General features: G+C 45.7%; 1 protein-coding gene across 2 annotated transcripts in view; it reads right to left on the bottom strand.

The window, feature by feature from the left end:
* The window catches only part of TMEM164 (transmembrane protein 164), a 181,695-nt gene extending 166,922 nt beyond the window's left edge, over nucleotides 1-14,773 (bottom strand). Inside the window, exons 1-2 of one of the 2 annotated variants that reach the window (XM_011951675.1) lie at nucleotides 14,703-14,773; nucleotides 13,699-14,363 (exon numbers count right to left, since the gene is read on the bottom strand). In XM_011951675.1, coding sequence (XP_011807065.1) covers nucleotides 13,699-14,088 — 390 coding nt within the window. In that variant the 5' untranslated portion in view covers nucleotides 14,089-14,363; nucleotides 14,703-14,773. Of the gene's footprint in view, nucleotides 1-13,698; nucleotides 14,364-14,680 lie in introns of both variants that reach the window. The other variant, XM_011951673.1, reaches the window with a different exon arrangement.
* Between the last annotated feature and the right edge of the window lie 68 nt (nucleotides 14,774-14,841).

The raw sequence follows: 14,841 nt of genomic DNA, 5'->3' as shown, positions 1-14,841 counted from the left end.
AAAAAAAAAAAAGAAAATACAAAATTAGCAGGGCATGGTGGCTTATGCCTGTAATCCCAGCTACTCGGGAGGCTGAAGCAGGAGAATCGCTTGAACCCGGGAGGCGGAGGTTGCAGTGAGCCGAGATCGCGCCATTGCATTCCAGCCTGGGCAACAAGAGTGAAACTCCATCTCAAAAAAAAAGGTGGCCTGCAGCCAGGAGATCCTCACTCTCAAGAAGGCAATGAACAATGACGCTCAAAAAACACAAGATTTCCATTTCTCTAATAGTGAGTAAGAAGAAAAGTCCATTTCCTTTCATGCCAGAAGGTTAGGGATAGAAGGAGGCCATGTGTGCTATTATAGAGTGATATTGAAATGGGAGTCGGGAGACCCAGCTCTGCTTCTATTTAGCTCTGTAACTTTGGACAAATGACTTCACCTCTCTGGGTCTCAGTTTGCTCATCTGGAAAACAAGGGATGAAGGACAGACAAATTAGTTAATCTCAGAGGTTTCTTTCAGCTCTGACTTGGTATCACTCTGCCATCTTAACAACCTGACAAAGTACAGCTAGAACATCCTGTGCCTATAGTCCACCAAAGGGGAAATCAGCTAGAAGCAAAGAAAACAGGCCAGATGTGGTGGCTCACTCCTAAAATCCCAGCACTTTGGGAGGCTGACGCAGAAGAGTCGCTTGAGCCCAGGAATTCAAGACTAGCCTAAGCAATATGCCAAGACCCCATCTCTATAAAAAATAAAAACTAGCTGGGCATGGTGATGCGTGCCTGTGGTTCCAGCTACTTGGGAGGCTGAGGCAAGAGGATTGCTTGAGCCCAAGGGGACAAGGCTGCAGTGAGCCATATTCAAACCACTGCACTCTAGCCTGAGCGACAGAGCAAGACCCTGTCTCAAAAAAAAAAAAAAAAAATACATGAAACAAAAGCAACCTTTCTGGAGGCTGCAAATGAGGTAATATACAGGCAGCAGACTAAGTACCATGCCTAAAGCATCATTAACATGTATTCAAAAATGTTACAAGTGTTATTACTACTAGTCCTCACTTTTCCGAGTGTACAAAGATAACCAGAAATTATTGTGAGTTTTCTCCTAAATTCGACTCTTTTTTGCCCATCTGACCCTGTTACACATTTCCAGCAATTAAAAGGCCTAAGGGAGGCACTAAATGAGCAGGGGCACCAGCTGTCCTTAATGTCCATAGACAGTTATAACTGAAAAGTAAAAATCCAACACTAAGGAAAGAAGGGAAAGAGAAAATACAAGTGGCAAGAGCCAGGATTAATCCTCCGTTCACTGCAAACTGACTGTGGAAGAGGGGGATGAAAAAACAACAGGTGCAGACCACAATGTACTTGGCAAACTGTTTTTTAGGACAGACCCAAAGCAGGGAGTAAGACATTTGGGAAGATGATCCTAGCCTGGTTTCCATGTGTGTCCATCTGAGCAAACACAGCACTGGCTGTGAGATATGGCCAAACACTACCCAGCCGGTCAGGAGACCCTGTGACACGGCGGGCTTCACATTCTTCTCCACAAAGCTAACGCAGCCTTGGCCTGAAGGCCACTCCTGACTCTGATGACCAAGACAATACACCCCCTGAAATTCCCCACAGGGCTGGGGGTCAATCAGTTCGCTTGGCTGAGTGGCCAGAAACCCCACATGCAAGCAAGGAAACATGACCTTGGCTTGGTGCTAGCTTGCAGGGCTATTCTGAGGAAAGGTGAACTTGAAAGCAGAGTAAAGTCAGCTGCTACGCAGCAGAAGGGAGATCCAAATGTAGAGGCGGCCCCTTTCCTCAGGGTGCCAACATTCCCTGTGGGGCTGGGGGTCCAGGAAATAAGGAGAAATACCCATATGAAGCAGCAGCCAGTAGCGGTGGCAGCCCAAGGGACCAAGTATGAAAGCACTGCTGATAATGAGGCACTTGTGCACATGACCCTGAGCAACATTCCTGCAGGGTGCAGAGAATAAAGTGAGAGGCACACACATACACACTCAAGTTCCTGGAACTTAAAAAAGGAAACTCTTAACAAATGCAAACCAACAAAGAACAAGTGCCGATATGAAGAGGACCCTTTGTTACAATCTTCCCTAGGTCTTAGAATGTGTGAACTTTCATAGCTTTTAATTTCCAAGCGCTGCTGTTTATTTGGGTTGCTGTTTGTTTAGAAATGCTCTCTAAACCAGCTACTCTTCCAGGGAACCAGTTTATAGAAAACATGACCTTAGCCTTCTCAACTCTCCCACCTCCAAGGCTAAGAAACAGCCTTCTTACCCACAATGCTTGGGAATATGTCCAGAGGCCTTCCAATGGCCTTGGCAGGATACAGCACATCCCCCACATCTCAAGGCCTGAAATCACATGACCAAGGTCTAGGCCCCAGAAGGTTGCACTTAAAGGGGGCCTTCTCTAGTGATTGGATGCTTAGGCCCCAGAGCAGTCTTGAAAACCAGGCCCCAGAGCAAAGTCTTGAAAAGGAGGAGAGCTGGTCTTAAGGAGAGAGGATTACCATATCCCAGAGATGTAAGAATAATTGGTTTTTTTCTGTCCATTTGCTGATGCGAAAACCCAAGGCATAGTGAAGTCTTCTCCTGAAAGCAGCACAGTTTCCACTATACCATGCTTCTCCTTCAGCTAAGATACTAGTCCACTTGAAACCTGCCTTTCACCCAGGAGCTCTGGGGGTGGCCTTTTCTCCTCTAATAGTTATCTAACTCTGGTAATAGTTGGCACTGGAGAAAGTTACACTCCCCTTAATCAAAAGAAATAAATGAAAAAGTAAAAAAAAAAAAAAACCCATTCACCAGTCTATGCCCACCCCATTCCCCCAAACTCACTCCTTTCATACTTCTGTCACAAACTCACTGGTTTCCTAGACTACCAATCTCAAGACGGTTTGCACCATGGAGCCAGCCCACTGATAAAGAGCAGTAATAATTAAGCCAATAGGTCCCCGGAAAGCTAAGCTTCCCAACAATGAGAGCCACCCTCTAAATTCTTTAAATCTTAGAGATGTAAGGAGAATTGCCATTTTAAACAGAATCACCCAGTCACCCAGAAAGGACTGGATAATTTAAAGTATCTTCACATTACCCACAAACATGTCCTTAAGCCTCAAACAGTCAAGCAACCCTGTCCTGCAGAAATTATTACATGGGTGCTAACTTCATGGAACCAATACCTTTGCCCACTGCATACAATTATGATGCCAGGGAAGATTTTCTTGGAAAAGCTTTCCTGTAGCAAATCCCTACCATCTTATTGCAACAACAGGCACCTAGGCTCGAAGCAGCAGCCATAGTGAGAATGATGATGACCGTCATCATCACCCTCACCATCTTAGTTGCCGACATCATTGTCATCATCATCATCATCGTTTAAATGTACTGAATGTTTTGGCCGGGCACAGAGGCTCAAGCCTGTAATCCCAGCACTTTGGGAGGCCAAGGCGGAGAGACCACCTGAGGTCAGGAGTTTGAGACCAGCCTGACCAAAATGGAGAAACCTCGTATCTACTAAAAAATACAAAAAACTAGCCAGGCAAGGTGGCGGGCACCTGTAGTCCCAGCTACTCGGGAGGCTGAGGCAGGAGAATGGCGTAAACCCGGGAGGCGGAGCTTGCAGTGAGCTGAGATCCGGCCACTGCACCCCAGCCTGGGCAACAGAGCAAGACTCCATCTCAAAAACAAACAAACAAAAAAAATATGTACTGAATGCTTCTTATGTGCCAGATACTATCTTAAATGCTTTATTAATATTCTCTCATTTTTCTCACTTAATCCTCACAACAACTCTGGTAATGTTCAAGTTTGATCATACCATTTTATGAATGTGGGAACACAGGCTCAGAGAGGTTAAGTAATTTGCCCACAGTTACAGAGCTAGTGGTAGAATTTGAATCTAGGCTTTTACCACCCTAGAGCCTATACTCTTACCCAATACACCACTATGATCTTGAAATGTTAAGTAATACTATTATTATTAAAAAACTGCTAACATTTATTTAGTGCACACAGTAAGCCAGAAATTCTGCTAAATACTTGATTTAAATTATTAAACCCTCACAACAACCCTATTATTATTCCCATTTTACAGATGCAGCCAAGTAACATGCCTAAGGTCACATGGTGATGGCGCTCAAACCCAAACCCAGGAAATATGGTCCAAAGGCTCTATCCACCAAGCTGAACATGCATTAGGAAAATGAAGCATTTCTACTGCCCTACTTAAGTCAGGATCCCCGCTGTGTCCCAGTCCAAGCCTACAACGTCCCAGCAAGAATTTGGCAAGTAAATGCCAATGAGGAAACTTATCTGGCTCTGATGCATACATACCAGCCACTCAGATCTGATTAATGTAGGAAAAGAAGATCAAAACTCTTTATAGAAGTCTCTCTTTACCCCATTTTCCTTCAACCTGATTTCTGAAGAGAACACCTGACTACTAGCCTTTTTGCGCTCTGTCCAGAACATCTAGTAAGTGTTTACCCAGGACTCCCAGAGCCATAGTTAAGGGCCTTAATGTGCAATCTGGCTCTGCACCTTATTTAATCAGCACCTGAATGAAATGTCTCTTTGCTAGCAACAGCCAGAGCACAGTCAGTCAGAGTCTTTCTGCAAACACAGCTGGTCGATTGGCAAAGACAATTCAGTTCACAGGCAAAATACACCCTGACTTTATACCACTACTGGCATGTGATGGAGATGGGGAGACTGAAGGCATTTGGCTAGAATTAGGATGGTACCATGCTTCCTTTCCCCTCCAGATGATCTCACTCCTCCCTCTCCTACCCACCTAAACACATGGCCACAGGGCAGAGTTTGCACTGTTTTCGCCAGACAGGCCAATCCTGTCTGACTTCCTGGCTCCTGCAATATTCCCTTCCCTCAACACCACCCAGCTCAGAATAAAACTCATATTATCCTTCCTCCCTCTGCCATTTCCTCCAGCAGCTACTAGACAGGAACCAAAACCAATCAAGAGATTCCCCAAACTCTCCCCTTCAGGATCTCATGCTGGTAACAGGTCCAAGTGCCTTGATGCTCATGAACTGACAGATGTGCAAGCGCTGCCCTGTGTAGCCAGGAAAGAGCTGAGTAAACACAGAGGACTGACTGGTGCCCAGAAGAGGGGTCCTCCCCAGGCCTTCAGATTAACTGCTGCATCCAAGCACTGTGGAGGGAGATTTACAATAATATGAAACCCTGGGGGTCAGCACGTAGGGTGGCAAGGCATAGATAACTCCAGTTCTCCTGATCAGGGGCTTTAGGGGGAGAGAAGAGGCCAAAACCTGAGCAAGGGACATGAGAAAGGACATCTGCTTAAAAACACTAGACACAGTCTACCAATTAGATATAATGTTAGGGTAACAGGCCCTTTTTTAAAACTTATCCTCTCCCTGACGCCCAGTGGAGTCTGTCCACTCACATTTCAGTATGAACCTCTGAAATAAAATTGCTTTCTTCCTAATCCCCTCATGGCTATCATCTCCTCTGAAGAGATGGACATTTTGAATTACAGAAAGGATTGTTTTGGAGCTTGCAGTACTGTGGAAGAAGGCAAGCTTGTGTGGGGTGGATCAGGTGGAGAGACTTGGAAACAGGGAAGAAGAGATATGAAAAAGAAAGGTAGAAAGATGGCACCACATTTCATTAGTGCCGCTGTGAACTTTTGAGCACTAACCATCCACAAGCCAGTAAAAATCATCTACTGGTTGCAGGTGGGATGCCTGCTATCTCCTCATTTCTCACATTTAATGTCGCTCACTTACCCCAATGTTCTATGCCTCTGTCGTTGACAGTGTGGGCCCTCCTTGGGACAGCACAGAGAACAAAATTTTCTATCTCATCCCCTATCAAGGATGCAAGGGCATCTGCAGTTCGCTTATCAACAGCCTAGAAATAACAGAGCATTCCTAGAGTTTCACTTAGTTGGCCAAGGGAGAAGACATCTACCCCTGATAATAATAAGCAAATAATTCCAGGTTACAGTTGAGACACTTTTCTGTGAAGGAGGAAGCAACTCTGTGAACTTATGTTAGGATCTCTCAAAGTGAGGTCAAAGGCTCACAGGCATTAGAATCATCTGGGATTTTGTTATAAATGCAGATTCCCATCCTCATCCTAGACCTGCTCAGAATTGCTGTGAAGACAGCTAGACATCTACATTATAACAAGCTTCCAAGGGATTCTTTCACAAATAAAGTTTGACAATCACTGCTCTCCACATCCATCCACTTCCTGTCCACTTGAACTCTGGGTAAGTGAACAGATATTAAATAGGAGAAATGGGGAGATAGCACATAGCCTTTGCACTTATTGTTTCTTATGCCTAGAACAGCTTTCCTTCCTCCATCACCCAATGAACTCCTACTCATTCAAGTACATTTATTGAGCACCTACTAGAGCCAGTCTCTGTTCTAGGCACTAAGAGAACAAAAACCAAGGGTCCTTGCTTTCATGGAGCTAACATGAGCCAGCTCAAATGCCACCTCTTCTAGGAAGCTTTCCTTAATTGCATTAAGGGAAAAAAAAGACCCCTGTCCTGTATGCTTCATTCAAACCTGTTACTATACATGTAATGCTGTAATTTAGTTGATCTATTTCCTTGTCCATCTCATCAAAACTGTGAGCAAAATGAGGGCAAAGGCTACTGCTTTTTTTTTTTTTTTTTTTGGTTTTGCTTTTACTTTAGAAGGTACATCAGCAATGACTGCTTCTTATTTCTCTTTGAATCTAAAATGCCTGGCACCAATGTTTGGCACACAATAGGCATTCGATAAATATCTGTTGAGTGAATGCAAGAAACAATAAACTCCCACGAACATTTAAAACAAGAGTCCTGCAAACAGAGTCAGCATGCAACAACCATGTGTCAACATTCCCTCGTTAGTCCCTGCAGATCTTAGAGACTGGAAAGGGGGGGATATAGAATGACTGGAAGGATATATTCTGTATATCACTGGAAGGTAATAAAGGTGGCCTGGTTGAAATACTCCATTGACATAACTAACAGTCACCAAACAAGCCACTGGAACTCTACAGCTACCTAAAAACCCTCTTCACAATAACTTGGGGCCCTCATCCTCTAATCTGAATCACACTATTTAACAGGTATTGAGGCGGTGCCAGAAGACTTAACGCCTTGCCCACAGATCACCCAGACTCATGCTCAGTTAGGACGGGCACTGAAACCAACTTCCCACCTAATTACTTCAGCCACTACATGATGTCTCTGAAAGTGGGGTCCAAGGCTGACCAGCATTAGAATCACCCAAGAGCTGGTATAAATGCAGATTCCCATCCTCACCCTAGACCTGCTCAGAATCACTGTGTAGAGAACAAGGTATCTGCATTATAACAAGCTTCCAAGAGACTCTTTTACAAATAAAGTTTGACAATCCCTGATCTCCACATCCATAGTCTCTTCGTGTTCACTCAGCCAGTTACTGGCAGGGAGAGGAGCACCTGAGACAAGACATATTCAATTTAACAAAATATATGAAAGACCGGGAGAAGCAGAGAAACCTGGCTCTTCATTTCAATGAGGCACAACAATGAGGTATCCACTGAAAAATACAAGAGGAGAGAAAAAGGAAAAGTGAGGCTCTGGCTTAATAACATTTTTTATTTATATGATATTAAGAAGCAAGAAAGTTGGCATGTCCAAGAGATTAAGATCAAGATCCAACAGCATAATTTCCTGATTGGGAGAAAAGCAAACAGACACTTTGGGCCAAGAGTGGAGATTCTAATAACCAGTTCTTTGTGATGGAAATTCTACAAAAAGATGTGCGAGCAGGAGCTGAGATTGCCTCACTCCTGTTGCTATTTCAAAAACAGGCAGAAAGTTCTTTTTTTTTTTTTTTTTGGAGACAGAGTCTTGCTCTGTCACCCAGGCTGGAGTGCAGTGGCGCGGTCTCAGCTTACTGCAACCTCTGCCTCCCGGGTTCAAGCGATTCTCCTGCCTCAGCCTCCCAAGTAGCTGGGATTACAGGTGTGTGCCACCATCCTGGCTAATTTTTTGTATTTTTAGTAGAGAGAGGGTTTCCCCGTGTTAGCCAAGATGGTCTCGATCTCCTGACCTCGTGATCCGCCTGCCTTCCTTGGCCTCCCAAAGTGCTGGGATTACAGGCGTGTGCCATCATGCCCGGTCGGAAGATTCTCTTAACAGGAACATAAGGCCACCAGTGGAGAAAGAGAAAAGGAAAGCAGAAAGTCACTTCCACCAATCAATCAGTCACCATTATCCAGGTACACATTAAACAATTAATGTGCATATACAGTATTATATTCAGCTCTACAAGGAGTTACAAAGGAAAAACCCACTATTCCTTTACTTTAAAAAAGTATTCCCACTAATGGTAGAGAAACATTAAAGAAAAATGCAAAAAAAAAACAAGTGATCTGGCCAAACACAAGATTACCTACATGCATACAAAGGTATTCATCAAAGAGCCCAACATTCTGACAAGTATTCAGATGGCTGGGAAAGGAGGACAAAAAGTGTTACTGGAATGACTGGAATAACTAGAGTCAGGTCAGGCTCCTCTGGAAAGGTTTCGTAGAGGAGAATCTTCAGGGGAGTATTTATAGAGGGGAGGAAACTAAAAACAAGTCCCATGAAGACTGAGAAGAAGGTGGCACATGTGTGGCAAAGGAATAAAAATTCTGGGAGCTTGTGGATCATCCACTGAGTAGAGGCCAACAACATACTGTTATTTAAAAGCAAGCTGACTTGTATTAACAGGTGCAAGGCATTAAAAGACTGAGAAAAAAATATTACCTCTCTGCTTGGTGTGGGCTGGACCTCTCGTAAGTTTACAGTGTCCAGTTTTATAGGCCATGCATCAGAAAGGTATCCAGACACAGGCAAGGATCCAGAGAAAAGTAACAAAAATGATTAGAGGAATGCCTTCTAGAAGCTATCAAGATAGGTGTAAGGAGTTGAGCTTTGTCGGTTTCTGAGTATGAAGTTAAAACAATATTGGTCATCTGCCATCTTTGACCAGTTCTGCCCAGCTTCTCTGTTTAAGTGACCACATAATTATTCAGAGAATTCAAGTGCTTCATTTCCACATGGCCCATTTCACAGAGAAGACTGAGATAGGAAAAGGTTAAATAGTTTGCTGAGGTTCCTGTAGCAAGCCATGAGCAAAACTAGCATCATAATTTTAAATCCCGGGGCTGTCTGTAGGTTGTTTAATTCACCAATCCACAGCACCTCTCTTTATATGGACACCCCCAAAGACTGTAACAATGAAAGATGGAAAAATTCTCTGCAAATTTCCTTGGGGGGAGAAATAAACTAAAAAGGAATGTCATGTCTCACTAGTGAGGCCCCTATAAACATCATCTCCTTGTATCCCCCTGGACTGATGACACAGGACACAGTGCATCTGATAAGCTGTCAGCAGATGGCTGGATCCCTTATTGTACCCATTACCCACCAACGTCAATTCCAAGCAGGAATGATAATCAGTGCTCCAGACAACAGATGGAGAATGAGGAGGTGTGTCTGGTCTGAAGTCAAGGGGGAAAACAGAAAGCCAAGTTTCCCAAATCCATCAGGTTTTCTCTAAAACAAATTCATCACATAACAACTGGAATGCAACAGTGTGTATTCAGCGAGTTGCAAAGGGTTTCACGAAAAGCCCAGGACTTTCTGAGTGTGTGTCATTCTATACTTTTAGCAAGGAGGGAGGACGTAAGAAAATCAGTGAACCCAAAGCGGGTAAGCCATATTTGGTTGAGGTTAGATTTCTAATATATTATAAAGAAGACAAAAAATCAAATAGCTACAGCAACTCTAAAAAAGGATGGGATTCAGCGTTACTCACTAAAAACCAACAGCTTGGGACTAAGGGGTCAACAGCACCAATTATTCTTTGCCAAATGTCCAGCCTGGATACAGCCTGCCTTATGCGCATAGACATCGAGGGTTAAATGGCATATGCTGCACCCCACTAAGTTCTGTGCCTAATCAGGAGATGCTGGCACAGACACATACAGAACCAACAGGAATTGGACAGTTAAACAAGACATCCCAAATGGGATCTTTTCCTTAAGTTTCTAAGACAAAGTCAATATAACTGCACTCAAGGAGGGTAAAGGGCCACTAAATTAAGACCAGCAGTCTTTACAACCATCAGTCAAACTATCCAGCATTTTAACCCTTCTGCTGAGAAACTGTAGATTTTTAAGACTTAAATAGCTATGAGAATCTCTTCCTGCTAAGCCCAGATTCCCACTGTGGCAGCTCAGTTCTAAAGCCACCTGTGCCACTAACTTACTGGGTGATATTTGGTAGACAGTACAGTCACTCCATAAATTCACTCCCTGTCACCCATACCTGCCAAAATCATAAGCAAAAAGGGACTAGCCATGCTTGAAGAAACATTTATTGGTATAATTGATAGACACCACTGATATTTAGCAAGGGGTTTAGCAACCATGTGCTAACCTTGGTGCTTGCTGATCTTGAGAACACTCAAATTGTATCTTTGGCTGGAGTCTTAGCTATGAGATAGTGCAACGTCAACCATACATGCCTGTATCAGTCTACAGTCCCAGGACACGTTTGAGAAATCAGACAAGGCCAAAAAGAAACCTGACAGGATGAATATTAATCAATAATAGAACTTGGACACAAGTACTGCCCTTCCTTATGCTACTGAAGTTGGCAGTCACCCAAAGGCAGCATGGCTATGAGGAGAGCCTGTGTAACAAGGCCTTGGGAATGACTATTTTGCAGACTGAAAAATGAGAGACCGGGAGACTAACCAATTTCCCTCCAACTTATCTATTTCCTGGCCTAAAGCAATACCTCACTTGTTACAAACTTACACTGACTCTCTGAGGAAGGCCTTTTTATAAAGCCCAAACTGAGTCATCCTGTTGAGAGACACACGTCAGACATGTCTCTGCTAAGTTATCCCTTTCACTTCAGCTAGTATCTCTCTTTCCTTGTTAGGACTTCTAAATTCCACAGAATTTGCCACTACAACATAGCCTAATTCAGCTAGTTAACTTGCTAAACGTTTCTTTGTATTTGGTATCTGCTCTTTGGAATATACACTGTTGCAGGAAACATTGTAACATCCCTTTCTCCAGGCCTAAGCTAAATGTAACCATGTATATGAAAGTGCCTTGTGAACAGTAAGTGCTAGATGAATGCAAGGTATTATGGTATGCTGGGTATACATACTATTATTGGTCACTGCTGCAACCAAGTCAGAAAATTATTTCCAACCATCTGCTGTTAATCTTTTTTTTTTTTTGGACTCATCAAATTTTAAAAATCCATACATTCCTGCTTCCCAGGAAAAGCCATATGGAGGGTGTAGAAAGTTGGATTAATCAGAGGCTAGGTCTCCGGGTACGCCAGGGGTTACTATTTAAATGATACAAAGCAGTGATATAGAAGAAAAGGGCAAAGAAGCATAATTCTGATGGGGCTCAAGAACTCCTTGGCATGGCCTCTGTTCCATGCCCCCTAAAAGTCCTAAAGTGCCATCATCCTCTGCATGTGTTCCCAAGCATGGCCCAGCTGAGTTTACTTTACTGGAGAGACACAGGGAGAAAACAATGAATGGGGACTGGCCACCTGACTTCTATAGAGAAGAAACTAGCTTCCTTTTTTTTCCACACAGGAGATCAAAAGCATTTCAGGATAGCTCTCTGTCGCATACCCATCTACGACTTATGGGGACAAGAATCACATAGACTGTCAAGGGCTAGGAGGTCAACTCTGCCTCATTTTATAGGTAGGCAAACTGAGGGCCAGGAAGAGTACTTTCTCCAAAGTCACACAATGAATTAATGCCAGCACTAGGTCTCCAGAGTCCTCTAAGAGCCTCTAAAAATCTTTCTTCTAAAAACCATGGTGTTGCCAGTCTTGACGTCATCACACTAGCAGCAGCCAGGCTGAATTTAGTCCTTTGTTGACCTTGTAGATATGTGGTCGCCAGAGGCCTCAAGACCACTTTGTAGAAGATGCACCCTTTGACCCTCACCACCTGCCATCCTAAAAAAAAGCACTCCTGTCCCGACAGCCTCACACAGCATCGGCTGAGATGCGTTGTTTCCTATCATTAACAAAAAGCCCATTCATTAAAAAAAGAAAGAAAGAAGACTGGCTCAAATTTACACAGAAGGTCTAGCTAGGACAGCCCTGGACTTCCTGTGAATGGCATCACTTCCCAAGAAGCCCTTTCTTAAAAAATGCTGCCCACTCCAACCCGGATGCTTACGCCACCCAATCAAAAACAGCCGCTTTATTCCAAAGCTATCCACACCTTCTTACCGTATCTGCAAGAAGGGAAGGGGCCGGGGTCATTCACCACATCCAGGAGCCTGCAATCAAATGAGTTCCTAGGAACACAGTGCAAGCAAGTATCCAAGCCATGAGTAGACAGCGTGGTGCTTATCTGCCTGACACTTCCCACAGGACTGCCCCACCACCCACTGCCACCCTCACTTTGGGGGTAACAGTTTACAACCTCAAGGTGGATGAATTTGCTTTCCAACCCAAGCACTAATTCACCTTTTGGCTGCAAGCAAATGACCTGTCATTCATAAACCCCGCCAGGCCTGTAAAATGGAGATAATAATCTCAACCTCCTGCCCCAAGCTAGGCTGTCACAAGTCTCCAAAGAATAACCTTCTACAAACATAAAGACAGTAAAGATGCTAATGACAGGTTTCAAAATTGCCCCTGAATAAAACACACCGGGTTTTCCACAGTCTGAAATCTAAAAAAGACTGATTGCTCTCCCAGTCTCCTCTTCATCCTCCTCCATGATTTTATAGCTTTAGAACATCTCTCCACACAGGCTGAGTACAGACAGTCTCACTCTTGGTCCTCACCCAGATTATTTTTATGTATCTGGCAACTTGCCTTTTCAATCCCATTTGTTTTCCTTAGCACTGCTAATGGGTGGAAGTCGAGGAGGTAAAGAAATCAGCTTCCTAAGCACCCTTGGACTATGACCACAGGAGACAGAATGACAGTGATGAGATGGAGAGGTTTGCAAAAAAAGAAATACCCTCTCACCAGAATGATCACCAGCCCCAAGTTCACAAGTCAGCCTGGGAACCTGCTTCAGAACTCACTTAGTAGGAGCTTGGTGCTGCTCCAGTGCCTCAAAATGAAAAGGCAGACCTCACTCTAAGAGCACATACACTCCCAAATGAAACAGTCATTAAGAGAAACCTGCAAAAGTATTTCCCCAAAGTACCACAGTGTAGATGAGAAAGTTTATGTGACCACCTCCAGGAAAGAGTGTCACCAGGCCCCTGGGAAATTAACTACCACAGAAGGCAAGGGAGCTGGGTCATGGTCCACTGATGTGATTCAGAAAGGACACCTGGCTGGCGCTGGACTTCCTGCTTGTGAAAGGCCAGGGCAGGGCTGGGCTGGGCTGGGCTGGGCTGGGAGGGGAGGGGCAGCCAGTGTGAGTGCCAGTCGTTCCTAGGGTTAAGGCACAAGGTTCCTCACCTCCACTGTGGGGCTGACGCATTGTGCAAAGGTGAAAGAAAGCCAAACCTGAAATCGGCACAAAGGCAGCCACTCGCTGGAAAATCATTTTTAAGGGTCCCAACTCCCCACCGGGATGAGATGCTGTACACTATGGAGTGTCCTGAGCACACAAATGACTCTTATCACTTAGGCTGCCTAGGAAAAAGTCAACAGACTCACATGCATCATGGTGACCAGGTGACAGGGGTTGAGCAGGTAGATGACGGTCTTGGTGGCGAACTTAAAGCCCACCTCCACCCCGAAGGTCAGGCACAGGGCTACTAAGAGCAGATTCTTGCTCAGGCTCTCCTTGCCTTCCTCTGGCCGCTGGGTCACCTGCTCTGGCTGGCTGCCAGGGCTACCCCTACCGTCCTCCTTCGTCTGCCTCAGGATGTGCCGCAGGGCCACCAGGATCTCCAACAGGGCCAGGGTCAGGACCACCACACTTTCCAGCAGCCGCTGCTGCCAAGAGAGGAAGGCAGCACAGTCGGGGCCCCCATTGCCTGCAAAACTGGGGTCCACGCCCCCATAGAGCCAGTCCAGGAGGCTCTGGTAGCTATACCGGGACATGATGCAAAGTGGTTCTCCGTGACCACAGTGCAGGAGGCAAGAGTGAGATGGAACACAAGCCCAGAGGGTTGCCCGGGTGGTGGACCATGTAAGGCGGGCACACCCCACAACCCCCCTCCAGACACCAGGGCACCGAGAGTAGGGGAGGGGAAGCTACACGCAAGGCCCGGGGTAAAGTGCTGGCTCTAACTTGTCCCCACGGCTGTCTGGGGGAGCCCCCCGCGCTTCTCCAGTGGCCACCAACGAGGCAGGGTTGAAAGGAGCCGTTGGCCAATCTAAAAGGAAGGAGAGGAAAAAAAAAAAAAAAGGTCTCAAAGAGGCAATTGCATCGGGAATTAGGAAGCGGGAGGGGTAACTAGCGAGGGAAGAAAAGGGGAACGGGGCAGTGGCGAAGCAGGGGTCAGGGGAAGCCGGAGGCCGAGAGGGTCAGGGCGGGGGCCAAGGAGACCCGGCAGTGCTGCGGCAGCGAACCGGGAGCCAAAAGGGGTCAGAGCTAGGGGACACGCGGAGGCCAGGAGAGGAGCTAGCGGGGACAGGCAGGCGGGGAGGGCGACGGCGATGGCAGGGACGCCGGACTCCTCGTCTCACGCACTCGCCACAGAGGGATCGCTTACTCCTGCAACCGCGTGGCCGTCTCTGCCCCCAGCTAGCAACTTCGCCGCCGACGGGCCCCTCCAGCCAATTTAGAGCCGTCCTGGTCCAGCCTCCCGCCCCCGGGTACACCCCCAAACCCCCAGCTCCACCCTCTGGCCC

This window comes from Colobus angolensis, unplaced genomic scaffold (genome assembly GCF_000951035.1).
Source record: "Colobus angolensis palliatus isolate OR3802 unplaced genomic scaffold, Cang.pa_1.0 Scaffold324, whole genome shotgun sequence".
NCBI classification, from domain to species: domain Eukaryota; kingdom Metazoa; phylum Chordata; class Mammalia; order Primates; family Cercopithecidae; genus Colobus; species Colobus angolensis.
The sequence above is the reverse complement of the archived record's forward strand: the minus strand, read 5'-3'. Positions and strand labels throughout refer to the sequence as shown.